At 42.4% G+C, this 27074-nt stretch overlaps 1 protein-coding gene across 1 annotated transcript in view; it reads right to left on the bottom strand.

The window, feature by feature from the left end:
• Positions 1 to 27074, bottom strand: part of nudcd1 (NudC domain containing 1) — a 115350-nt gene that overhangs the window by 16606 nt on the left and 71670 nt on the right. The window contains exons 7-8 of the mRNA XM_085993724.1: positions 11915 to 12059; positions 10875 to 11000 (exon numbers count right to left, since the gene is read on the bottom strand). Coding sequence (XP_085849850.1) covers positions 10875 to 11000; positions 11915 to 12059 — 271 coding nt within the window. The remainder of the gene's footprint in view (positions 1 to 10874; positions 11001 to 11914; positions 12060 to 27074) is intronic.

A 27074-nucleotide genomic window follows, 5' to 3' on the forward strand; every position in this document is an offset into this window, starting at 1 on the left:
TGTAGCAACAGGAGCAGAGCAAGCCAAGCAGCATAAAAAATGCAAAGGTATGGTCAAACACGACCTCAATCTATGCAACACTAATCTCCATAGCTGGGCTAATCTTATGGCTGATTGCACGAGCTGTTTTTTTTTAAAATTCATTCACGGGATGTGGACGTCGCTGGCAAGGCCTGCATTTATTGCCCTCGAGAAGGTGGTGGTGAATCTTCTTCTGGAACGGCTGCAGTCCCACAGTGCTGTTAGGGCGTTCCAGGATTTCGACCCAGCGACGATGAAGGAACGGCCGATATATTTCCAAGTCAGGATGGTGTGTGACTTGGAGGGGAACTTGGAGGCGGCGGTGTTCCCATGTGCCCGCTGCCTTTGTCCTTCTACAACGATATGGGATGGATTAGCCAGTGCAAGCAGTGTGCAGATCTCCTGAAGGAGAAACAGCAACGGAGGAACCGTGGACAGCTGGGGCCCGTCCACCTCAGACAGGCTGTGTGGGTTTGTGAAACACGCAGGAGCGCTCGTCTCTCATGTTGGCTGTAAATAGACTCAGAGCCCTCATCAAGGCTGGGGCTCTTCCCAACAAGGGTCATCAAGTATGCAGGACTACCACTAAATGTTACTTTTTCGTTATATGCTGTCTGAACAAGAAAAATAGCAAATGCAGTTTGAAAAAATATCACCTAATTTGATAAATTAATTTTAAGGGTAGTTACTGATTCCAGCATGCACAGCTTGAAAACTAGCTGCCTGACTTGACTGGGTAGTTCTGTGCAGGGTCCTTGTTCCCACTTAGTAGTTTTACCATTCACTAGCTGTTCAGGTACATGAACAAATCAGCACAAACTGAACAGACCCTATTATTTAAAATAAACATTAAAGTGCAAGGGACAGTGTACACATTTAAGGTGTGGTGCATGCTACAGCAAAACCAAATATAAATAGTTCTGACGAAAGCTCATCGACCTGAAACGTTAACTCTGTTTCTCTCTTCACAGATGCTGCCTGACCCGAGGAGTATCTCCAGCATTTTCTGTTTTTATTTAATATAAATAGATATTGATGCATGTTTTTTTGGGGGGGAAATTACCATGAAAGCCAATCTATTGCAAAAAATAATTCAATTTAGACCCAAGAATGTTCTTCAAATGGCAATGCAGTACTAGGTTTATGGTGGACTTCATAATGCGCCTCCTGAAAACTAGTTCATTTTCAAATAGCACTTTAAGCTATTATAAAACAAAACAAAATAAATGGCACTTTAAAACTCAGATAAACAAAATGATGATGAACAGTACCACTTTAGGCAATTGATTTGTATCCAACAAGGTACAAGTATTCAGATAAACCACTTTAATTCATCAGAATTCTGAAAAGTTTCAGCTACTGCACCATTTTGATATCACATGCATTTAAAAGGTGCTTCACTGAAGTAGTGAATGTTAATGAACCGGAAAGGAAATCTAGTTGAACAACTGAATCACTACATTTCATCAACGTATAAATATTCAATTCTGCATATTCTTTTTCCTCTGCGAGACAAGGCATTAACAGTTTGGTCGCACTGCTTCCAAAAGGCACTCTTAATATGCATGATATGATCATTTTTCAATTTCTATATGGTGATATTTCTGTGAAATGTGGCTTCACTGTGCTCCATCATACGAACCCTCATAACTGGCAGCAAAAGTGATTAGCTTCCTTACAACATAATGCTACTACATGCACATATTGATTAGCTCCCAAGAACAGCTATATGCCAGGCTAATCTGAACAGGTTGATAAATAATGGCATTTGACATCGCAAGGCAAAAAGAATAAAATAAAGTTTACAGTTTTCAACCTTCATTATTTCCAGCACACTAATTTAGGTGTTCCATGGCATACTTCAGTTAACTGCATGTTGGCTACAAACTCATCTTCTCACCGGTGCAACGCATTAGGTGTAGGTTCACCCCTTTAAAGAGAAGCCACTTCAACAGTCTAAACACACAGCATTCCTGAAGGTGCTGCTTAACATGCTGGTGCCAACATTAGATCAAGTATTTCCCCGCACAAATTAGGTAGAATATATTTTTCTGCTAAATCTTGTTAGCAAAACATTTCCAATATGCTCAAGGCCATATAGGATTTTAAAACGCAATATTGGTCATTACAAACACACTTCCCTAATCCTACCGTCGGGGGATTTCAATAACATTGGCTCTGCTTAAAAAGATTCTGTCAGTTCCCAAATTACAAAAACGGTTTCAGATGGAAAATAAGCAAATCTCACAGCCTCTTCTGGCTACAGTTACACACAATGGGCTAAAAATTCAGTTAGGGGCGCCCAGCTCGCCTGGGCGCCGGAATTACCGCTGCGCGCGGAGCCACTTGCGCCATCGGGATATTCAGTTTCAGCGCCCCAAGTGGAAGCCGGCCGCTAAACAAGGGTTTCGGCGCCCCGCTTGGGGCGCTGAAACTGAATATCGGCGCGCAAAGTGCCGCAGCGCCACCCGCTGCGGCACGGCAGCCTGCGGTACTGCAGGCCTTCCTCCCACTCTTAAGGGGGAGGTGCCTGCAACAGCGCGATCCCCGCTCGCGAGTGCCGGCAAATGAGCCCGGCACCAAGGAGAAGTGCCGGGCTCTCGGGAAACAGCCGGCAATGCCGCGGGGGGGGGGGGACGTAGGAGGCCGGGGACGGAGGTGCGGGCAGGCGGCCGCCGAAAAAGCGGCCGGCCGCACCTCCACCTTAACTCGCCCCACTACCGCCACAGGTAGGCCCTTGTGTACCGGTCGCTGTTTACGGCCGGCGCGGAGGAGGCGGCAGCGACCAAATATGGCCAGCGGGGCGCTGCGCACACCGATGACGTCATCGGTGGCGGCGCAGCGCTACAGGCTAACGCCGCCATTAGCGCCCCGCTAAATATCGCGGTAGGTGTGGCCAGTGGCGCAAAAGCCCTCTTTGGGGGCAAACTGGTGGCGCAGGCCACTGAATTTCTAGGCCAATGTGTATAACAAAACTGTTAATATAACCATTATCACCACATCTGTCCTCTTTATACTGCGGGTCAGGTTCAGCACTAAAAAGTGACTGCATACGGGAGATTCCTGCATGTACAATCGGTCCAAAATTCTGAACCAACCTCAAAGCAACGATGAATGGGAAAATCACTTGCTTGTCAGGCTAGTGCAATGCCAAGCTTGCAGTATTACCAATCTGGCTGTGACTCTTGCTGATGGGCATTGCTACCTGCTTTGGGCATTGCAAGAGGTCAGCCCAGTTGCAGCTGAACTGAAAGTGGTAGACCCTGCTTAAGTGCTGTCTGTCGCAGCTGCTTAAAATTGCCTTCAGCAGGACCCGGGGTTACATAGAAACATAGAAGATAGGAGCAGGAGTAGGCCATTCGGCCCCTCAAGCCCGCTCTGCCATTTAATGAGATCATGGCTGATCATCCAAATTCAGTACCCTGTCCCTGCCTTCTCCCCATATCCCTTTAGCCTTAAGAAATATATCCAACTCCTTCTTGAATATATTTAATGAATTGGCCTCAACTGCCCTGTTAAGCAGAGAATTCCACAGGTTCACCACTCTCTGGGTGAAGAAATTCCTCCTCATCTCGGTCCTAAATGGCTTACCCCTTATCCTTAGACTGTGACCCCTGGTTCTGGACTCCCCCGCCATCGGGAACATCCTTCCTGCATCTAGTCTGTCTAGTCCTGTTAGAATTTTATAAGTTTCAATGAGATCCCCTCTCATTCTTCTAAACTCTAGCAAATAAGCCTAATCGACCCAATCTCTCCTCATACGTCATTCCTGCCATCCCAGGTATCAGTCTGGTGAATCTTCGCTGCACTCCCTCCATGGCAAGAACATCCTTCCTCAGATAAGGCGACCAAAACTGCACACAGTACTCAAGGTGCGGTCTCACCAAGGCCCTGTACAACAGCAGCAAGGCTTCCTTGCTCCTGTACTCAAATCCTCTCGCTATGAAGGCCAACATACCATTTGCCTTCTTAACCGCCTGCTGCACCTGCATGCTTACCTTCAGCGACTGGTGCAAAAGGACACCCAGGTCTCATTGCACTTCCCCTTTTCCCAATCTATTGCCGTTCAGATAATAATCTGTCTTCCTGTTTTTGCCACCAAAGTGGATAACCTCGCATTTATCCACATTTACCATACATCTGCCCAATCACCCAACCTGTCCAAATCGTACTGGAGTTTCTCTGCATCCTCCTCACAGCACACATGCCCACCCAGCTTTGTGTCGTCTGCAAACTTGGAGATATTACATCTAGTTCCCTCGTCTAGAACATTTATATATATTGTGAATAGCTGGGGTCCTAGCACCGATCCCTGCGGTACCCCACTAGTCACTGCCTGCCACTCGGAAAAAGACCCATTTATTCCAACTCTTTGCTTCCTGTCTGCCAACCAGTTCTCTATCCAAGACAGTACCTTACCCCCAATCCCATGTGCCTTAACTTTACACGCTAATCTCTTATGCGGGACCTTGTCGAAAGCCTTCTGAAAGTCCAAATACACCACATTCCCTGGTTCTCCCTTATCTATTCTACCAGTTACATCCTCAAAAAATTCCAGTAGATTAGTCAAGCATGATTTACCTTTTGTAAATCCATGTTGACTTTGTCCGATCCTGTCACTGTTTTCCAAGTGCGCTGCTATTACATCTTTTATAATGGACTATAGCATTTTCCCCACTACCGATGTCAGGCTTACCATTTTCTCTCTACCATCCTTCTTAAATAGTGGGGTTACATTAGCTATCCTCCAATCCATGGGAACTGTTCCAGATTCTATAGAATTTTGGAAGATGACCAGCAATGCATCTACTATTTCTAGGGCCACTTCCTTAAGTACCCTAGGATGTAGATTATCAGGCCCTGGGGATTTATCAGACTTCAATCCCGTCAATTTCCCTAACACCATTTCCCTACAAATACTGATTTCATTCAGTTCCTCCCTCTCATTAGACCCTATGTTCCCCGGCATCTCTGGGAGGTTATTTGTGTCATCCTTTGTGAAGACAGAACCAAAGTATGTATTTAATTGGTCTGCCATTTCTTTGTTCCCCATTATAAATTCCCCTAATTCTGACTGCAAGGGACCTACACTTGACTTCACCAATCTTTTTCTCTTCACATATCTATAGAACATTTTACAGTCAGTTTTTATGTTCCCTGCAAGCTTACTCTCAATCTATTTTCCCCCTCTTAAATTAATCATTTTGTCCTCCTTTGCTGAATCCTAAACTGCTCCCAATCCTCAGGTTTGCTGCTTTTTCTGGCCAAATTATATGTCCTCTCCTTGGATCTTATGCTATCTCTAATTTGCCTTGTTAGCCACGGTTGAGTCACCTTTTTTGTTTTATTTTTATGCCAAACAGGGATGAACAAATTCTGTAGTTCATCCATGGGATCTTTAAATGTTTGCCATTACCTATCCACCGTCAACCCTTTAAGTAACGTTCCTCACTCCATCCTAGCCAACTTGTGCCTCATACCATCGTAGTTTCCTTTATTTAAATTCAGGACCCTAGTCTCCGAGTCAACTACTTCACTCTCCATTTTAATGAAGAATTCTATCATACTTTGATCACTCCTCCCCAAGGGGCCTCGCACAACAAGATTGCTAATTAATCCTCTCATATTACATAATACCCAGTCTAAGATGGCCTGATCTCTAGTTGGTTCCTCGACATATTGGTCCAGGAAACCATCCCGTATACACTCTAGGAATTCCTCCTCCACAGTATTGTTACTAATTTGGTTAGCCCAATCTATATGTAGATTAAAGTCACCCATGATAACTGCTGTGCCCTTATTGCACCCGTCTCTAATTTCCCATTTTATGCCACCCCCAACCTCAGCATTACTGTTTGGGGGTCTGTATACAACTCCCACTAACGTTTTCTGCCCCTTGGTATTTCTCAGCTCTGCCCATGCAGATTCCACATCATCAGAGCTAATATCCTTCCTTACTATTGTGTTAATCTCCTCTTTAACCAGCAATGCTACCCCACCTCCTTTTCCTTTTTTCCTGTCCTTCCTGAATATTGAATACCCCTGGATGTTGAATTCCCAGCCTTGGTCACCCTGGAGCCATGTCTCCGTAATCCCAATTATATCATATCTGTTGGGGGTGGGTGGGAGGAAGCGGTGTGGGAGTCATTCAAACTTCTTCCAAAAAGGGACTTTGTGGGCACCTCAGATTGTATGGGCATGGTTCCGTTTACTTTGCAGGGCTGTCTCTGGCATGGCGCTTGCAGTCCGATGAAAAACATTTAAACTAAATGGGGTATGAGATCCCAAAGAATATCATCTAAACGTGCGGAAGAGCATTTTGAGTGGCAGTTAGTAGCTCCAACTCCTGGCAATGGCAGCAGTAAGAGAGGCACGACACGCTATGTTGAAATTTGCTGCCGATACAAAAGCAAAGAGGACTGTAACAAATGTGCAACAGGGATCACTTAAAGCAGAGAAGTGCACATTTTGGGAGAAACAATAAGGAATGGGAGTATACACTTAATGAAAAGACACTGAAGGGGGTGGATGAACAGAAAGACCAAATGTATAATTCGCTGAAAGTGAGTGCGCAGGCAGATAAAGCCGTTAAAAAAAAGGCCACCAGCATTTTGGGTTTTATAAAAAAGGGCAGAGTACAAGAGTAAAGAAGTGATGATAAACTTGTACAAAAAACATTGGTTAGGCCACACAGTTAGAGTACTGTGGGCAGAATTAGGCACCCAATTATAGAAAGGACATTAAAGTCATAGAGAGCGCACAGTGTAGATTCACCAGGATGATGCCAGGGATGAGAAACGATAGTTATGAGGAGAGACTTGAGATACTGGGACAACATCCACTGAAGTAAAGGAGGAGGTTTAATAAAGCTTTTTTAAACTATTAAGTGTTTTGATGAAGTGAATAAGGAAAGACCATTTCTTCTGGTTGAGGAGTCAGTGGCAATGGGTCATTAATTTAAAATGTTCAATAACAGAATATGTAGAGGTGTTAGCAGAATATTTTTTACTCAGGTGGTTATTGGAGCATGGAATGTTTTGACACAGGGAATAGTTGAGGCAGAGGCCACTGCACTATTTCTTTTAAAAGGGAAAAAAAAAGATAAAATTTGAAGCAGCGGGATTAGTTTTGGATTAGACTAGCAAAGAGCTGGCACAGACTGAATCACCTCCCTTTGTGTTGTAAACTTCTATGGTCAGTTACTGGCAAAAAAAATAATTGGAAGATTAAAATAAATCAACTTGACCGATGACGTAACAAGGTAAATGCTTGACTTGCATTTCAAAAGCCTGGAATATTTATATGTTCCATCACAATACTTCAAACAAAACCCTTTTGCAATGTTAAAATGTAGGTAATACTTCCAGCTTAGAACTATGTTGATGTGCTAGGTCGTCAGTATTTTTTTTGCTCCATCCCTGACACAAATCACATCTCCGGTTTTGTCTGTTACTTGTTATCTGGTTGCTTTGACCCAGGTAATGGGTAAGTATGTTTTCCACTGCTTCTTCAATGAGGCTCCATGATCTGCCTTCAAGTCTTCTTTCACACAGCAACAGCGTGGGTTTGAATCGACCTTTATCTATCAATTGATGTCTGAAATCACACACGCGTCTCCTCTCCCGACAAGACATTACTCACGAGCTATTGATAGCAGGTTATTGGGCTGAATTTTCTGGTCTCCTGTCCGGCGCATACAGAAACGGTAGCGCCCTGAAAATGGTGGGCAATGACCTACCGCCCTATTCCCGGGGGCTCTGTGGCTCCAGCAATGAGTCAGATGGTGGAACCATTTAAAATGCTAATTGGGGTCCTGGGATGTACATTGCACGTTCATTTCCATTTTTGGACTGAACAGGGCAGAGTGTGCGCCATGCCTGGGCTTCTTCCGGCCCACCTGATACAAGGACAGCCCAGAGTAATGTCAGCAGTGGCTCAGTGGGCAGCACTCTCGCCCGAGTCAGAATGCTGTGGGTTCAAGTCCCACTCCAGAGAATAGAGCACAAAAATCTAGGCTGACTCTCCCAATGCAGTGCTGAGGGAGTGCTACTTTTGGAGAAACAGGTGAAAGGCAAAGTTAGAACTTATGCCCGAAATGAGTTGTAAACAGGAGGAAATGGATTTCCAGGTAAGGTAGTGGGAGCAAAAGCCTGGAATCAATTAAGAAATAGTTGAATCTGTGCAGGGGGACTGTTGGTTCTTTCTGCATCAATAAGTGAGGATGGGCCAAATGGTCATCTTCTCAATATTTATATTGGTTTTGCATAGTCTCAGGTGGACGTAAACGATCCCAAGGCACTATTTCGAAGACGAGCAGGGGAGTTCTCCCCAGTGTCCTGGCCAATATTTATCCCTCAATCAACATCACTAAAACAGATGATCTCGTCATTATCACATTGCTGTTTGTGGGAGCTTGCTGTGCGCAAAATGGCTGCTGCATTTTCCCTACCTTACAAGTGACTACACTTCAAAAGGTACTTCATCAGCTGTAAAGCGCTTTGGGACGGCCTGAAGTTGTGAAAGGCGCTATATAAATGCAAGTCTTTCTTTTTTCCAGAGCTGGTTGGCTGCCTCGGGTTTTTCGATCACTGGACGCAGCCCGCCATCCCATGCTGATGTGGCCCGACCTTCATAGAAACATAGAGGATAGGAGCAGGAGTAGGCCATTCGGCCCCTCGAGCCTGCTCTGCCATTTAATGAGATCATGGCTGATCATCCAAACTCAGTACCCTGTCCCTGCTTTCTCCCCATATCCCTTGATCCCTTTAGCCTTAAGAAATATATCTAACTCCTTCTTGAATATATTTAATGAACTAACCTCAACTGCCTTCTGTGGGAATTCCACAGGTTCACCACTCTCTGGGTGAAGAAATTCCCCCTCATCTCAGTCCTAAATGGCCTACCCCTTATCCTTAGGCTGTGACCCCTGGTTCTGGACTTCGATAAAGACCAAGCCTTCCCGCCAGGAATCATCAGTCAGTCGCCCAAAATCCACTCGCCAGAAAAATCAACCAGAGGTGATTTTCTAAAGCTATAATTAGGTTGCACATCGGGAGATTACTCATCGAACTCAGCTGCAAACTTACTCCAAGTGTACTCCGGGGAACATAGCCCAGCAGGAGCCAGTGAATGTCTGGGAACAGGAACAAAGATGCTCATCTGGAGCAGAATTCTGAGAGGCTGAAAATCTGCAACATCAGTGATGAGGATTTCATCAATCACTCAAAAAAAGCAACAAGAATGACACCAAGTGTAAAAGGGATGAGCTACAGGAAGGATTAGAGAAGTTTAAGCTTCGCAGTCTCGAAAGGGACTGAGTAAGGGAGGATATCAAAGTATATAAAATATTAAACAGTACAGATAAAGTAATCTCAGATCATTACTTCAAAGCTAAGAAAGTAGGAACAGAGGACATGTAGAAATCGATTAGTTAGCTGGAATAATTCCTTTACTCAAACAGTGATAAGTGTTCGGAATAATTTGTAAGGCAGGGTATTGGAGGCAGCGACAAGGAAGTTGTTCAGGATACAGTTGGATTTTTAATATTTCTCTCATCAGTTTTTGAAGAAGGGTTTCAACCCGAAACGTCAACTCAAATTTCTCTCCACGGATGTTGCCTGACCTGCTGAATTTTTGCAGCATTCTCTGTTGTTATTTTAGAACAAAATCCCACCTGCTAAATCCTACCCCACTTTCTTTCTGTCTCCATTGTCCATTCTGGAGCTGAAGGAGAATGGCAAAGCCTTTCGGAGAAGGAGCAGGGAATGGCACTGGAGCTGGGCCTGGCACATGGTCTGAAAGGTCTCCTCCTGTTCCGAAATTTCTGACCACGATGGGTTCTGTTTTGGGTTTCATTGATATTTCATATACGACTTATAAATGACTAGCTGGGGAGCCCGGCGTTGCCGGGGCTGTTTTGGGGCAGGCGGTTTAAATCGAGTGCCAGGCTTTGGGGCCCTGTCTGTGTCTCTTTGTGAATCTGGTGCTGGGCAACATTTTAAATCGAGTGGCAGGCTTTAGGGCCCTGTGTGTGTCCCTGTATGTCTACCTTTTAAAAGGTTAAAAAATGAAAGTGAAACTACTTATGGCTTTGGGGCCCTGTCTGTGTCCCTTTGTGAATCTGGTGCTGGGCAACATTTTAAATCGAGTGGGAGGCTTAGGGCCCTGTCTGTGTCCCTGTATGTCTACCTTTTAAAAGGTTGAAAAATGAAAGTGAAAGTACTTATAAAACGTTTTTGGTAAGTCTTATGTTATTTTTAAAAGAGAAACTAACTTTGAAAGTCGTTTTAGCTGGAAGGTGAAGTCATTTGAGCTGGAAGCTGGTAGTCAAACAATTGCTGGCAGCTCCCCGAGATGAAAATGAATAGTCCCGCCCACACACACACCGATTGGCCATCAGGGGACCGTACTGTAGGATTGGTCAATCGTGACGGAACAGGATTGGTGGAACCTTGATGTCAGTCAATCAATGCTAGCAGATAACGAGTTTAATTTTGAAGGTTTTTTGCATAAGGCGCGAACAATTTTTGTCCGACCGAAAAGTAAATACGCTTAAAACCATCTCTGAAGCGTAAGCTTTCTTTGGAGGTAACGCGCGCATAGGTACGCCCTGTAACTTTCGAGTGCATACCCGTAAGGCGCACAGGAAATGACAGACAGAAGTACCGCTTTATATATATAGAGAAGATAATTCCACAGACCCCACGAAACAGATGCTTATTTGTAAAAATACTCATGGTGGGTCAACAACTGCGACAACCGATTCAGTGGTTAGTGTGAAACAAAAGCCATCAAGGCGGCTACAACACTTTCCAGTAATTCTACCGTTTGTTTAACCAAGCAGCGCCTCTTACCACGTGAGTAGCTTTCAACGTGTTGCTATCGAATCGAGTTAAACTGGCGGTGTCCTCGGGGAAGCGGTCACACTCTTCCAGCTCATTAGCATTGCAGGGGGGCTTGTCTTTTTCAGGGTCTGCGTTCTGAGAAGGGCATGGGAGAAAACAATGCAAAGCATTTTCGGCATCAGGGCCATTTTGTGCGACTACATAATCCCGTACGGTTTTTATTTTCTCCCTCCTCTCCCGATGGTGCCGACTCATGTTGGGTACAAATTCTGCAAGTAGTGCAGCCAGTCTTCATGTGTGAACCCATGCAGTGAGTATTAGTAGGCTATTCAACCATGGGAGGCAGCACAGCCCTACTATATCCTCAGCAAAGGCCCACACGCATGCACTTTCCAGCAGGGATAGCTGGACAGTGATCAGGAGCTAGAAGCACAGTCCATTTCTTTTCTCTCTAATGGCAAGAGTCGAAATTAAAGGCAGCAGAGATCTTACTTTAAAAGCACTGTTCTCAATAGCACCAGTTCAGAAGGACGCCCTTCCTCCCAGAGAGACGGGGGTCATTTTATTATATTAACTTTTTTTATTCAGTCATGGGATGTGGGCGTCACTGGCAAAGCCAGCATTTATTGCCCACCCCGAATTGCCCTCGAGAAGGTGGTGGTGAGCCACTTTATACAAGTGAGGGTCTCGCTAGGCCATTTCAGAGGGCAGTAAAGAGTCAACCATATTACTGTGGGTCTGGAGTCACATATAGGCCAGACCGGGTAAGGGCAGCAGATTTCCTTCCCTAAAGGACATGAGTAAACCAGATGGGTTTTTACGACAATCACGGTCACCATTACTGATACTAGCTTTGTATTCCAGATTTAATGAATTAACTGAATTGCAATTCCCCAGCTGTCATGGTAGAATTTGAACTCATGTACTCCAGATGATTAGTCCAGGCCTCTGGATTACCAGTTCAGTATCACCACTATGCTACTGTAACCCATAATAACTTGGCCATTCGCAGGGGAATTGCAAAAACCTTTTTGCAGAGTTATACTTACCAGTTCTTCAGAGGTTAAGTTTAGCAAACGTTCATTTATTTGAGAAGCCTGATCGGGGTTCATGATGAATTCACCTCTTCTGTCACCAATGACGAGTTCTGGCCACATCGCTCCTTTATCCTTCTTTAACAAGAAAATCTCCAAGCTAGCGGGATTAAATAAATATATAACAATTCTAATATACCCTTTCTGAATTGAAATAAAGTCATTAATCAGAACAGAGTGAGCACCAGCATATGAGACCAAAATTAATTATAAAATGCACAATGTATGTTTGAACTTCCTGGTGACAGCAAAATAAATGAAGTATACGGTTCACAGTATATCAGGAATAGTGATTAGCAAGCGAAATCAAAACAAGTATGTACAAGCCAAATGCAAAATAAATTTACAGACGATAAAACTTTGAACTAAAAGCCTAATCACTGACAAGCAAAGTAATAAATTATGTAAAAGATATTGTTCACAAATCACTACACAGCCTATAAATGGAAAGTTATCTATTTATAATTGAGAGCAGGCAAGGTAATAAGGTGCAGTGCCGAATAAATCAAAGTTTTTTTTTGCGGTCATCTTAGTTTCTCCGATTTAAGCTTACTCCAGAGGGAAAGGCCCAAGATTTTCAAACATTTCATATCTGTACGCTAATAAGTAGTGACCATTGCTCACTGCAAAAACCTTAAAATTGAAATGAATTCTCTGCAGAAACTTGCTCCAATTTGGCTACGGCAGTGAGCACTTCCACTTCTGCCTTTTAAGTGATCAGCAGCTCCACTCGCCCAAACGGCTACTGTTTTGCTACCATTCTTGAAGGTATTAGCTAAAATGTGTACTGGAGATGTATTTTTGTTTTAAATATTGTACTACAGGAAACTCGCTTTTTTACCGGCACCTAAATAACCGGAAATCTCTCTTAACTGGCAAAATTCAGGAGTAGGTTCAGGTAAGTTTTACTTCATATTAGTGGCTGTGTAACTGGGGTTCCTGCACCTGTTGCCATGCAACAGGGACGCCTGGATCTGTGGCCGTGTACGGGGCTCTCGTACCTTAGTAAGTATACCTCTCTGTAATCCGGACTTTTTGATCAACCGGCAGCACGCCGGTCCCGGATAAAAAAAGTTTCCTGTACTAGTTTTTTTTTTACTGCTCCTGTGTATTATCTTACTTGTAAGTAAATCTAACTGTGTTTCAGACTAAACACAATTGCCTGACAATGAGGTACTTAACGCAGTTAAAGACAGGAGAACTTGGTGGACATCTCAATCTCTGGCTTGTTATAATTGCCCTGTTCCTGGGACTAGGGACAGAGTCACTGGCAAGGCTTGGAAGCTAAGCAGAGCCAGGCCTGGTTAGTACCTGGAGGGGTGACCATCAGGGAAGACCAGGTGCAGAAGGTCACGGAAGGAGCCCCAAGGAGGGGTGGTTGGTGAGAAGGTCACGGAAGGAGGAGCGGCTGGTGAGCAGGCCCGGGTGTTGGGCTGAAGATTGTCGGACAGGAGGAATGGTGGAAATAGAATGGCGGCGCGCACCGACGCAGCGGCTTTGCTTCTCCCAGTCATGGGAGCTGCAAGATCACATTTCGTTGTTCATGTACTTGTGCAATGACAATAAAGTTGAATTATTATTAATTATTGTTAGTCCTGTGGCATGCTATCCCACTCACACGTGTGTTAAAGATAGAGGTTTTGGATTGCTTGTGGAAAATGTAAGCACAAGTTGGAAAGTGATGCCAGAAAGCCCGAACTAACTATAACACTGCGTGATAAACGTGAAAAGACTTTTTTCTGTTAAGAAAAGGCCCTTCAATTTATCAAAACCATTGCTTGCCCTAATCACAGACAATCTGCACTATAATGGACTCCTGCCAACTTATTGAACCTCAGGGAGGAAACGAACCACCGGCAGAACTTCCAACAAAATTTCTGCTTGATCTACCTCCAGCAAGCTAATGCAACTCCAGATCATCAATCTAACATCACAATCTAGATCATTCAAGCCAGATCAGTTACATGTCCCATCAGTGCATCAACCATCACATTCCATTAAGTGTTTGATCATCCTTACAACCCTCCTTCACCTTAAACTAAATATTCTCTTATGTACTACTTTGTAGAAAAGAATATTGTTTAATCTCACCCAAGACATTTTTTTTTACTTCATATTCTCTGGTTCTCAAATCATAAGTTTAAGTTCAATAATCTGCATTGAAATGCAGAAAGGCACAAAGACCAAAAATGTCAGCACCCAATTGTGTTTAGTAAACAAAAATAAATTTGGATCTAGTTGCATGTTTGATTTGTTTCTCCCTTTGCAGAAGGCTCATGTTTAAGATCTCCACGCACACACTTGGTAAGTCAGAGATGATAACCATCAGCAAGTGGCTCGAATGGAAAACCCCCGAAACTGGTGCCAGGTCTTGACCAGCTGTCAAAATCCAGTACTGGTCCAGTACACAAGAGTACCCCAGCCAGCAGAATCAACACGCAGCACCAGTGCTAATCTAAGCGATATAGGGTGAAACGGTTTGCTTGCGGTTCCAACCACTTTGGGCACTGAATCACCCCCCCCAAGCTATACGGAATGACCTGGGCTACAGGGTCGCTGGGAGAAGAACAGGAAGATACAATCAACCTTACAAATAGATTCCTTTATAATTGTGTACTTCTCTCAATAGTTAGCTTCACTTGCAACAGCTAGTTAACTCTCTCAAATGTCAGTGCTCTTAATTTAGCTCGAACTTCATATTTTGAGAGTTACATTCCAGTTTTGTACCATATATAGTTTTGGTGCTAGAAACTGAAATATTACAGAATGAATATTTTAATGTGTTACATGTGCAGTGACTTAGAGGACTGTTTTTAGTAGCTGAGCCCAAAATAATCTATGAAGTTAGTTGTTCATAATGGTTTATATTCTCTGTGCATTATTAATGTGCATTTTATGGTTATAATCCTCCTTTAAAATCTGGGGCTCTACTGTGTACATACGGACAAATGTTATACAAGTCCAACATGGCTCTGGGATATGCTCCAGTATAAAATGCAACAGAATTCATACGTAAAGGCAACTCCTCGTGGGAGTAAACAAAAACTCATAGCTGCTGGGATTAAATTGGCCAAGCGTTGATAGCCATATGCCAAGACACGAAAACTATTGCTTTTCTCACCAGAATTCACTGAAATTACATTCAGCTGTTGAAACAGAAAAGGAACAGGAAATAACTTTTATTAAAGCTGTCAGAGATTTCAGCAAGGACATAAAGATTTGATCAGATGATCAATTTATACAAAACTTGCCAAAAGGTTCAGATGGTTTATGTTGTCATGAAGGATTTGAAAGTGGAAATGTGCTGGAAAAAAAATAAATCTATGGAACAATTGAATAGAAGCGTTTGAATGACAAGAGTTCATCCTTTCAAACATTATTTCATAATTTAATTCATCTTTTCATGAAACATGAAGTTATCCCAAAGCCAAAACACAGCAAAATTCTTCAGCAATGAATGTCATCGGGTAACTAACATCACGAGCTGCTGCTAAATCAGGACATCACATGTTGTACATCACACCAAATATTTGTATTTATAACTGCATATTTTACCGAGTAAAGGGTGATACTACATTTTAAATATTATCAAGAGCCAACATAATTCATAATTTAAAAAGGACAGGATCCTTTTTGGCTAAATAATGAAGATGTTTATAATTCCCTCCTTAAACCACTCCGACTCTCTCTCCTCCTTTAAGATGCACCTGAAAGCCTACCTCCCTGTCCTAATATCTCCTTATATGGCTCGGTCAAATTTTGTTCGATAACGTTCCTGTGAAGCGTTTTACTACGTTAAAGGTGCTATATAAATGTAAGTTGTTGGTATACAATAAAATAAAATTGATCTAAAACAAACACTCTCTTTGTCTCAACATAATTAGATATTAATTTACATAACATATGGTTAGGAAAAGCTGTCACAGGCCACAATCTTTAATTTTTGATACAAGAGTCTGTGGCTCATTGTACAAAAACTGTGCACTAAACAGGTAACTGCTTTAGATGTTCTTAAAATGCAGATTAAGGAAAACAAATTCGGGCGTAATTAAGTGGGAACAGAGGGTGCTGGACCCTTGACAGAAGAACCATTCGTATATAATCCCCCCATCCGTGTTAGGGGGATTAAATACGTGGGGATAGGGTGGGACATGTGTTGGTGTAGGGGTTACGGGGATCGGGTGGGATATGTGTAATTAAGTGGGAACAGAGGATGCTGGACCCTTGACAGAAGAACCATTCGTATATAATCCCCCCATCCGTGTTAGGGGGATTAAATACGTGGGGATAGGGTGGGACATGTGTTGGTGTGGGGGTTACGGGGATCGGGTGGGATATGTGTCGGTGCAGGCTCGATGGGCCGAAATGGCCTCTATCTGCACTGTGGGGTTTCTGTGATTTCTGTGATAATACCACTGGTTTGCTTAGAACCGAACAATTTATTGCAAACATTTTTTAAAAAGCACTTCAATATAAAATGTGATATTGCTGCTGAATACTGATTGATTGCTTTCCACACTTGCCCAGTACGCTGTCTGACGATCTGTTTCTGGCCTCCTTGGATTGTTGACTCCCAACATCAAGTAAATCAAAGCAATAAATTTACCCATTGTCAGATTCAGAGTGCGTGCACTTTGAAGCCCTATCTCTGAAGTTTCAATCTCCTGCAAGGCTTTAAAGACAGCCTTCCTTTGAACAGAATCATGTACTCAACAACAGAATATTCTCAGATTGGAGATGATATTCCACAAATTTTGAAAGAGGCTGCAATCCGTAGAAGGTATTTTTAGTAGCTGTATGTGTGACGTTGGGGCTCGAAAAAACTGATTAAATTTTCCAAAGTCTTGCTTGGGAAAACAACCTACAGATGTTTGGGATGTTGGTGAGCTAACAGTTTAAAAGACAATTTTTAGATGATATAAAACGTCAGCCTCTGATTTCGCCCCACACCAAATCACATCCATTCAGGAAAGTCTCACGCTGCATGATCAAGAACTGAATCGAGATGGCAAAAACTCATTTAAATTGAATTCTTAGCATCCTCAACAACGTGCATTTATACAGCACCTTTAACGCAGTCAAATGGCCCAAGGCGCTTCACAGGAGTGTTACCAAACAAAATATAACACCAAATCACATGGAGAGATTTGGACAGCTAATCAAAAGCTTGGTCAAAGAGGTCGGTTTTAAGGAGCATCTTAAAAGAAGAGAGAGATGGAGAGACGGAGAGGTTTTAGGAGGAAATTCCAGAGCTTAGGGCCTTGGCAGCTGAAGGCATGGCCGTCAATGGCGGGGCATTGAAAATCGAGGATGTGCAAGAGGCCAGAATTGAAGGAACGCAGAGATCTTGGAGGGTTGTAGGGCTGGAGAAAATTACAGAGATAGGGAGGGGGGGCGAGGCCATGAAGGGATTTGAACACGGATGAAAATTTTAAAAATCGAGGCGTTGCCAGACTGGGAGCCAATATAGGTCAGCAAGCACAGGGGTGATGGGCGAACGGGACTTGCCGCAAGTTAGGACACAGGCAGCAGAGTTTTGGATCAGCTGACCTATTAACAGAGACAATTACTGTTAAACTGAACAAAAGGGGTTGTGACCGATATTAACAAACATAATTCCCTTGCAGACCGTTAGGTGGGCTTTCTCTGAACCTGGATTTCAGAGGCTTCAAAACAGTATACTGAGGCACATCTGCCTCATCCAGATCCCAGTCACCAATGGTGACGCTTTTTACAAAACTGATTACCTCTATTTACAGAATTTGTTTTACTTAAGGATGCTTATGCTCTTATTTAAGATTATATCATGTTAACCAAACTGCAAACCTGCAGATTTTAGTAACGTACAGTATAATTCCTGTATTTAAATGTACTACCATTCAGTCACTTTGCATTACGTAAACAGCTTTGGGCTTAGAAGCCTTTCACAACCATACCTCAATTTTAATTTTCTGGGCAAGTTTTTACATTTCTCTGCCAATGTAATTTTCCAATAGACTTTAAAAATCTAATTATATATTAGTTCTACTGATTTATTGGAGATATCAACTGGTGCCAGCTAGTGGTAATTAAAATGTGACCAAATGTTTGCTTTTGTTAACACTGAAAGGAAACAGTGCTTGACTCTTGATGCAAGAGCATTTGATAATAGTTTAAACTTACCAAAAAAAGTTTTAAAAATTTGTTCTCCATTTGGAAAGACACTAGAACACAGAAATCCTGTTACACAAGGAGGAAACAGCCCTGCACTTTGGGCCGAGAGAATCCTACTGACAGGTGCTGGAAAACTGTGCTCATTATTCATCTCCCTTCAGCCGATAGCTACGGGAAAATATGAACTTCACCCCGAGGCTCTTGGCAGAAATGGATGCCTTTGAGTAAAACATAAACTTAATGAAGGTAATCAAAGGCACACAAGAATTTTATGAGAGTTTAATCGTGTTGTGAAATACGTAGTTTAAAAATGTTTTTGTGTTACAAAGAGCCCTTAGTTTACAGGCTAAGGGGGAAAATATTGGCTGAAAAATTGCAAGTATTTTCAGTGATTTGTCTGAATACGTCTGTTCTTATTGGTAGACTTTGCAAATTCATGATTGATTTGCTCTTGCATAAAATGCTTAGTTCATAATTGGCTCACTTAGTTCTGATTTTTGATTGGTTAGTTGCAAAGCTATTGAATCATGATTTACTAAATGGGAAAATAAGTGCAGTGTGACAAGGTAGTGTGATGCCTGAAGTGTGACAGAGGAAATGCAGTGCGACAGGCAGGATGTAGGTGCTAAAATATGATTATATTTTGCGGTATTAATAGATTCAGAGTTCAAGCATTAAAATATGTAAAAGCAGAATAGCTTGAAAATGCACAAAGTTAATCACATTTTAATAGAGAGTGCAAAATGTTCTACGTGTGACACGAAGAAGAATGGGCTAGAGCCAGGGCTGCCTTCACCTCTGAAACCATACGCCAGGAGGAACTAGCACTCTCAGAAGAGGCGGGGGTGTGAAGAGGCACAACAGCTAATCTGACAGGAGCTGTCAAACAATTCTTTTTCTTTTACAGTTGTGTCAAACAAAGCTTCAAAACATTTCAATACAGAATCACAATCTAAAGGATTCGAGTTAAAATGCATTCAGAAAAGGTTAATATTTTCTTTTTGTTTGTATCGATTTGTCCAACCCTCACTTAAAAAAAAAACCAAAACACTTCTTAGCAATAAAATGTTGGAGAAAATGGAGGCGTGCACTCGTACGCAGATTGCAGGCATTTGGCTCCCACGAGATGACGCCTGTATTCAGACTGCACGTCCCCTGGTAGAGTGGGGAGGAAAGAATGAATGATCAGGTGCAGAGATAAAGTTCATGACTTCCCTTCAGCACATCGTCAACCCAAGTGTGATTCATGCCAAGGAAATGTGTGACAGAAGCCAAGGAAATGACATAATGGGAGATCTCCCGGCAACCATTATAAGATGCAGAGTAACACACCTCAACTACGGCAACTGAGCTCAGTCGAGTAATTTTATCGTGCATTAACATTCAATTTCTTAGTTAACAGATTTTTTTTTTTTTAATTACTAATTAAAGAACAGTATAATGATTTACAACCCCATCCTAATGTGTTAGCTTGTTTGCTATCTTCTGCCAAGTGATCTTGTGAGCAAACTAGAGAGCCATTATCATTTAGAACTAATGTTTTCTGGATATATTTATAAATAGATGCCTAATGCAACAAAAAACATTGAACCAGGGTGATAAACTAATGAGAAAATCCACCAAAAGATAAATGTCTTAATATCTGAAATGGGATTTTGTTATTTCTTTCTTAAATTTATTCCATATGCTTAGTTGGCTTCATGACCTATTCATCCGAAACTAAAAATTAAAGTTCAAGATGTTTTAAAAGAAATTTATCTGCATTCATTCCCCCCCCCCCTCAATTGTATGGAGAATGTTCAACTGGATACAGCAAAATCAGGAGTTAAAACTCCAAATTAATCTTAAATGCCTTGGAGCTGTGAAATTACTTTGTTTAGTGCACTGTGAAATATATGGCTAAGGAAAACCCATTATCTGGCATCTATCTCCTTGTCACAACTCATAAAAGTGATATTTTCTACGTAAGTTTTTCCCTTTTTTTTAGATGTACTAGTCCATCTCCCGTGGCAGTGTGCACATAAAGGGAATACAAATTTTAGTCTTGGTGGATTGGGGGTTGAGGGCAGGGGATATTAGTGCGAGGTGTGCAGACCCAAGATTTTTAATAAGATATAAAGGTATTAGATAATTACTTCCCCTTTCTGGTGTTGCATTACATTGCCTATTTTAAATAATTACCTCACTGCTTTGAGCCCAGTATAGATTATTAGACAATTATCATACCTCTTTGACCCAGTAGTGAATTGCACTCTACCCTATATTATGATTACCTCAGCTCTCTAACCCAAGTAATGAAGTGCTATCAATATGTTAGAGAATCACCTCAGGTCTAAGTCCAGTAATGAATTCCATTCCATGCATTACAAATTGCCCCATTTTTCTGGTGCTCACGATTCCAAGATCCACGATTTTAAGATTTCACAATCTTGGAGAAACAGGCCATCCAACGACTAAGAGGTCAGGAAGGGTGGGGTGGGGTGGGGAGTAGTCATGGCTAAGGATGGGCATGGGAATGGGAAAGACAGACCATCGAGCAACTAATAGCCCACGGTGAGGGGTATTCGGGACTGAGAATTGGACACCAAAGTTGCTCTAGACATTGGGGGGGGAGAAAGAGGGATGTCTAGCCGTGGAAAGGCTAATCAGAGAGCTGGGATTAACAGCGGCAGCCAGGAAATAGGCCGCTGAAGTGCCAACTAGCGAAGGAAGTGGCCGAGAACAAGAATTGAACTTTAAAAAAAATTTTAAACACTAATCTTCAAAATGCTGAATAAAATTAAAATGAAACATTAAGTGGTGCCTGTCTCAAGGCGTGGGGGCTGAATGTGGGAGGCTAGCTGGAGGCACTACTCAGAAGGCCTGAGAATAATATTTATTTTGGGGTGGGGGGGGGATGAAGAGAAATATTAAATGGAGGGGAAAATGGCAAACGCTTTTCAGTTAAAAATACAAATAGTTAAAATTTAACAAAACTAAAAATCTCACCCGTTTACTCATCTCCAATGGCAGGAATCCAAAATGGCAGAAACTTGGAACCAACTCCAGTACTTCACAGTGTGGCCCAGCGGCCAGAACATGGAACTAAAGCAGTTCTTAAAGTAATCGGACGTCATAGTCCATCACATTAATGGGGGAAAACCGTGTTAAAAATGTGACGGGAAGAGGCGAACCCAGAAGTGGACACAATTAAAATGGAAAAAGCTATAGGATTTCTCACTCAAGAGCAGGAACACAGATCTGTTCCTGGGAAAGGAAGAGCCTGATCTGAGGCTTCCTACCATCCAAGGAGTTGGTATTTCAGGTGGGAAATGAGAGGCTAGGCTTTTGGGAGGAACTTCTTTGATGGGGCTGCATCTGAGGCAGGTTGAGGATGTTGGCCAGTGTTGATCCATTTTGAGATTCCTAACCATCAACTGCATCGACAGGGCATTTATAGTATTATCTGTGTTTTAACTGTATTAAAATGATGTAGTGAAGGTTTTACTGATTTAATTTTCAAAAATATATTCTCTTCAACAGTTTATATCTACATATTAAAAAATAAAATTTCCTTCAAAAATGGCTTTTTCCATATTAATTATGTCCACTCCTGCCTGTTCCTGTCATTAGAAAACAGCGAATCCTTCAGCTTATTGTGAGCAAAGCTACTAGAAATCTTGATTCCCATTGTTAATAAATAGTGACAGGGCTTTATTCATATTTCCACTTTCTACTGTCAAGCCAATCTCCAACCCAACTTTCCAATCTGTCCTATGTATAAAACTTGAATTTTGATCTGAATGCTTTAACATTTAAACCCAATTGCAGAAAGCACCAAGAAGAAAATTGTGCACATAATGTCTGGTCTGGTCAGGTTTCTAAGTTGAATGTGTATCGTATCACACTGAACCAGTGGGGTAATCCCATTTATACAGGAGAATGCAGGTATTGCAACAGCATTTTCACAATTCAATATATGTGGTATGTGAATAGAATAGACAGATACGTCACGCTAAGCAAGCTGGTAACCAGGTTAAGTAAATAATTAGGTGTGAAGTGGCTATGAGAGGTCAGAGTCATAACGGCACAGAAGGAGGCCATTAGGCCCATCGAGTCCATGCCGGCTCTCTATAGAGCAAACCAGTCAGTCCCATTTCCCCGCTCTATCCCCGTAGCCCTGCAAGTTTATTTCCCTCAAGTGCATATCCAGTCTCCCCTTGAAAACACTGAGTGTCTCCGCTTCCACCACTTCCGTCGGCAGCGAGTTCCATGTCATCACCACTCGCTGCGTAAAAAAGTTTTTCCTCACGTCCCCCCCGTATCTCTTGCCAAAACGTTAAATCTGTGCCCCCTAGTCCTTGTACCATCAACTAGTGGGAACAGCCTTTCCCCGTCTAGCCTATCCAAACCCGTCATTAGCTTGTACACCTCTATCAAATCACCCCTCAACCTCCTTTGCTCTAATAAAAACAAGTCCAGCTTCTCCAACCTGTCCTTGTAGCTAAGATCCCCCATCCCCAGAACCATTCTGGTAAATCTCCTCTGCACCCTCTCAATGGCCTTCACATCACATCCTTCATAAAGTGTGGTCACCAGGACTGGACACAATACTACAGTTGTGGCCTAACCAGTGCTTTATAAAGGTTCAGCATATCTTCTCTACTTTTGTACTCAATACCTCTATTTATGAAACCCAAGATCCCATATGCTTTGTTAACCACTCTCTCAATACTTTATGTTCTGCCACCTTCAGGGACCTATGCACATTAGCTCTCAGGTCTCTCTGTCCCTGCACACTCTTTAAAACTGTGCCATTAAGTGTATATTACCTCTCCCTGTTCCTTCTGCCAAAATGCATCACCTCACACTTCTCTGTATTAAATTCCATCTGCCACTTGTCTGCCCATTCTGCTAGCCTTTCTATGTCCTGTTGTCTGCCCATTCTGCTAGCCTTTCTATGTCCTGTTGCAGTCGATTGGTATCACCATCACTGTTTGCCACACCCCCAAGTTTGAGGTCATCGGCAAATTTAGCTTGCTTCTACTTTTTCCACTTCTACCGATATTTTGTCAGCATCCACCTCCTTAGTAAACACCGATACAAAGTACTCATTGTATTCTAGCCTTGCCCTGCGCCTCTAAGCATATATCCCCTTCTTTGTCTCCAATAGGGCCCACCCCGCCTCTTACTACCCGCTTACTGTTTACATGCCAGATGATTATTTTTGGGTTCCTTTTTGTTAACCGCCATTCTACTCTCATATTCTCTCTTTACCAATCTTATTTTCATCTTCTCATCCCCTCTCAACTTACTGTATTTGGTCTGGTTCTCCCTTGAAGAATTCACCTGACATGCATCATACACCCTCTTTTTTTGTTTCATCATCGTCTCTATCTCCCTCGTCATCCAAGGAGCCCTTGCTTTGGTTCCCTTACCCTTCCCTCTTGTTGGAATGTACCTAGCCTGTACTTGGAACATCTCCTCCTTAAAGATCACCCATTGTTCCATTACAGTTTTTCCCATCAGTTTTTTGGTTCCATTTTACCCTGGTTAGATCCTTTCGCATCCCATTGAAGTTAGCCCTATTCCAATTTAGAAGTTCCACTCTAGATTGTTCCTTGCTCCTCTCCATTGCGAATCTAAATCTTATGATACGATGATCACTCGTACCCAAGTGTTCTCCCATAGACACTTGGTCGACCTGGCCCACCTCATTCCCCAGCACCAGATCCAGCAATGCCTCCTTCCTAGTTGGGCCAAGAACATACTGGTCAAGGAAATTCTCCTGAACACATTTCAGAAATTCCTCCCCTCCTTTCCCTTTACCCTAGCATTATCCCAATCGATATTTGGGTAATTAAAGTCCCCCAGTATCACCACTCTATAGTTCTTGCAGATCTCTGCGATTTCCCTGCAGATTTGCTCTTCTACTTCCCTCTCGCTATTTAGAGGCCTATAGAATACCCCCAATAGCGTGATCATACCCTTTGTGCTCCTCAGCTCTAACCAAATGGATTCTGTCCTTGTCCCCTCAAGAACATCCTCCCTTTCCAACATTACAATGTGTGGGAAGTAAAAAGAGGGGGAAATGAATTCAGAAGCAGAAGATTTAGAGTCAAAGTTAGAAGAGGAAGGACAGGCAGAAAATACAAAAGATTTTTTAAAACTTGAAATAAACAAAAAAAAAGTGTAACTACCAATTAACACAAAAGAATGAACACTTCTCTGACTAAAATTAAGATCAAGAATAAATGCTATGCAGTAGTCAGACACAGAAGGAATTCATGGGACACCTGAAATCTCAAGACAGCACCTCTTGGATAAAAAACATGATATTGGCTCAGAAGATCAAGATGTAGAATCAGTTTGGGTAGAGATAAGAAATAATAAGGGAAAGAAGTCACTGGTGGGAATAGTCTATAAGCCCCCTAACAGTAGCTACACTGTAGGACAGAGTATAAATCAAGAAATAATGGAGGCTTGTAAGAAAGGTACTGCAATAATCATGGGCGATTTTAATCTTCATATAGATTGGACAAATCAAATTGGCAAAAGTAGCCTTGAGGAAGCGTTCATAAGAGTGTATTTGGGATGATTTCTTAGAACAATACATTGTGGAACCAACCAGGGAGCAGGTTATTTTAGATCTGGTAATGTGTAATGAGATAGGATTAATTAATGATCTCATAGTAAAGGATCCTCTAGGGAAGAGTGATCATAGCATGTTGGAATTTCAAATTCAGTTTGCAGGTGAGAAACTTGGGTCTGAAACTAGTGTCCTAAACTTAAATAAAGACAATTACAAGGGTATGAAGACAGAGTTGGCTAAAGTGGACTGGGAAAATAGATTAAAGGGTAAGACAGTAGATAAGCAGTGGCAGACATTTAAGGAGATATTTCATAACTCTCAGCAAAGATATATTCCAGTGAGAAAGAAAGACTCCAGGAGAAGAATGAACCATCCGTGGCTAACTAAGGAAGTTAAGGATGGTATCAAATTGAAAAGAAAGGCATACTATGATGCAAAGATTCGTGGTAGGCCAGAGGATTGGGAAATTTTTAGAAACCTGCAAAGGACGGCTAAAAAAAAAGATAGATTATGAGAGTAAACGAGCAAGAAATATAAAAACAGGCAGTAAGAGCTTCTACAAGTATATAAAAAGGAGAGTAACTAAAGTAAACGTTGGTCCCTTAGAGGGTGAGACTGGGGAATTAGTTAATGGGAAACAGGGAAATGGCAGAGACTTTGAACAAATATTTTGTATCGGTCTTCACGGTAGAAGACACTAAAAGCATCCCAATAATAATAATAATCAAGGGGCTATAGGAAGGGGGGAACTTAAAACAATCACAAGAGAAAAAGTACTAGGCAAACTTATGGGACTAAAAGGTGGACAAGTCCCCTGGACCTGATGGGCTGCATCCTAGGGTCTTAAAAGAAGTGGCTGCAGAGATAGGGGATGCATTGGTTGTAATCTACCAAAATTCCCTAGACTCTGGAAATGTCCCATGGTCTACATAGGTGTATTCTATGGAGCTCAAGGCCATAATATAAAATTTACAACCATGTCCCCAATAACTTGCATAGACCTTGAGTTGCTGATATCAATAGATCCTGAATCATGATGCTCTGATCAAGAAATAGCAGAGCTGAAACAGCTCTCTCCAAACCTTCATGCCCACAACATTCCAGCAGACCAGCAAATAGGAGAGAGAGAGAGTTCAAGGCTTTGGACTGGGGTCACAACTTGGGAAATCCTGCTCTAGTGCATCAAAACTCCTTTCATCACTGGGAACATATGTCAAAACGACACACAGATATATCTACAAGAGCGAGCAGAATGTCCAATTGCTAGCCTGAAAATGTGTTTGGGGCACCTCTATTGGGTATCTCTGTATGTAATGGTATCTGTGCAATTCTACTGCCCAACCCATCAGGTACAACCTTTAGAGTTTTACTTCATACTTGCAGATAATATTTTGTGCCCTTGGTTCCTTCTGTGGAGGCATGTGGTGCATGGGAAGCGACCTGTAATCACATACTATAAAAGATGTCCTGTGAAATACTCTGCTCCAATCAGATAATTGGACTTTTGTTTCTTATTGCTTGATAGCTAAACATAAAATTACACAACTAAATATAATCATACAGCACAGAAAGAGGCCATTCAGCTCATCGTGCCTGTGCCAGCTCTCTGAAAGAGCTATGCAATTAGTCCCACTCCCCCACTCTTTCCCCATTCCCCAGTACAAAGAAGGTTCACTCGGTTAATCCCGGGGATGAGGGGATGGACATATGAGAGGTTGAGTAGATTGGGACTCTACTCATTGGAGTTCAGAAGAATGAGAGGCGATCTTATTGAAACATGTAAGATTGTGAAGGGGTTGGATCGGGTGGATGCGGGGAGGATGTTCCCGATGATGGGTGAAACTAGAACTAGGGGGGCATAGTCTTAGAATAAGGGGCTGCTCTTTCAAAACTGAGATGAGGAGGAACTACGTCACTCAGAGGGTGGTAGGTCCATGGAATATGCTGCCCCAAAAAGCTGTAGAAGCTACATCATTACATAAATTTAAAACAGAAATAGACAGTTTCCTAGAAGTAAAGGGAATTAAGGGTTACGGGGAGCGGGCAGGAATTTGGACATGAGTCTAGGTTCGGATCGGACATGGCCCTGTGGGTAGTAGAGCGGGCCCAGGGGCCATGTAGCCTGATCCTGCTCCTATTTCGTGTGTCTAATTCTGTTAGATTCAGGAGATGGTTCAGTGATAGTAGATTGGCGGTTAGGATCAGATCAGCCATGATCTTATTGAATGGCGGAGCAGGCTCGAGGGGCCGATTGGCCTACTCCTGCTCCTATTTCTTATGTTATGTTCTTTGCCCTGCAATTTTTTTTCTTTTCAAGTATTTATCCAATTCCCTTTTGAAAGTTACGATTGGATCTGCTTCCGCCCTTTCAGGCAGCGCATTCCAGATCAC

The sequence above is a fragment of the Somniosus microcephalus genome, chromosome 7, assembly GCF_052327205.1.
Source record: "Somniosus microcephalus isolate GS21.2 chromosome 7, FLI_Smic_1.0, whole genome shotgun sequence".
Lineage (NCBI taxonomy): Eukaryota > Metazoa > Chordata > Chondrichthyes > Squaliformes > Somniosidae > Somniosus > Somniosus microcephalus.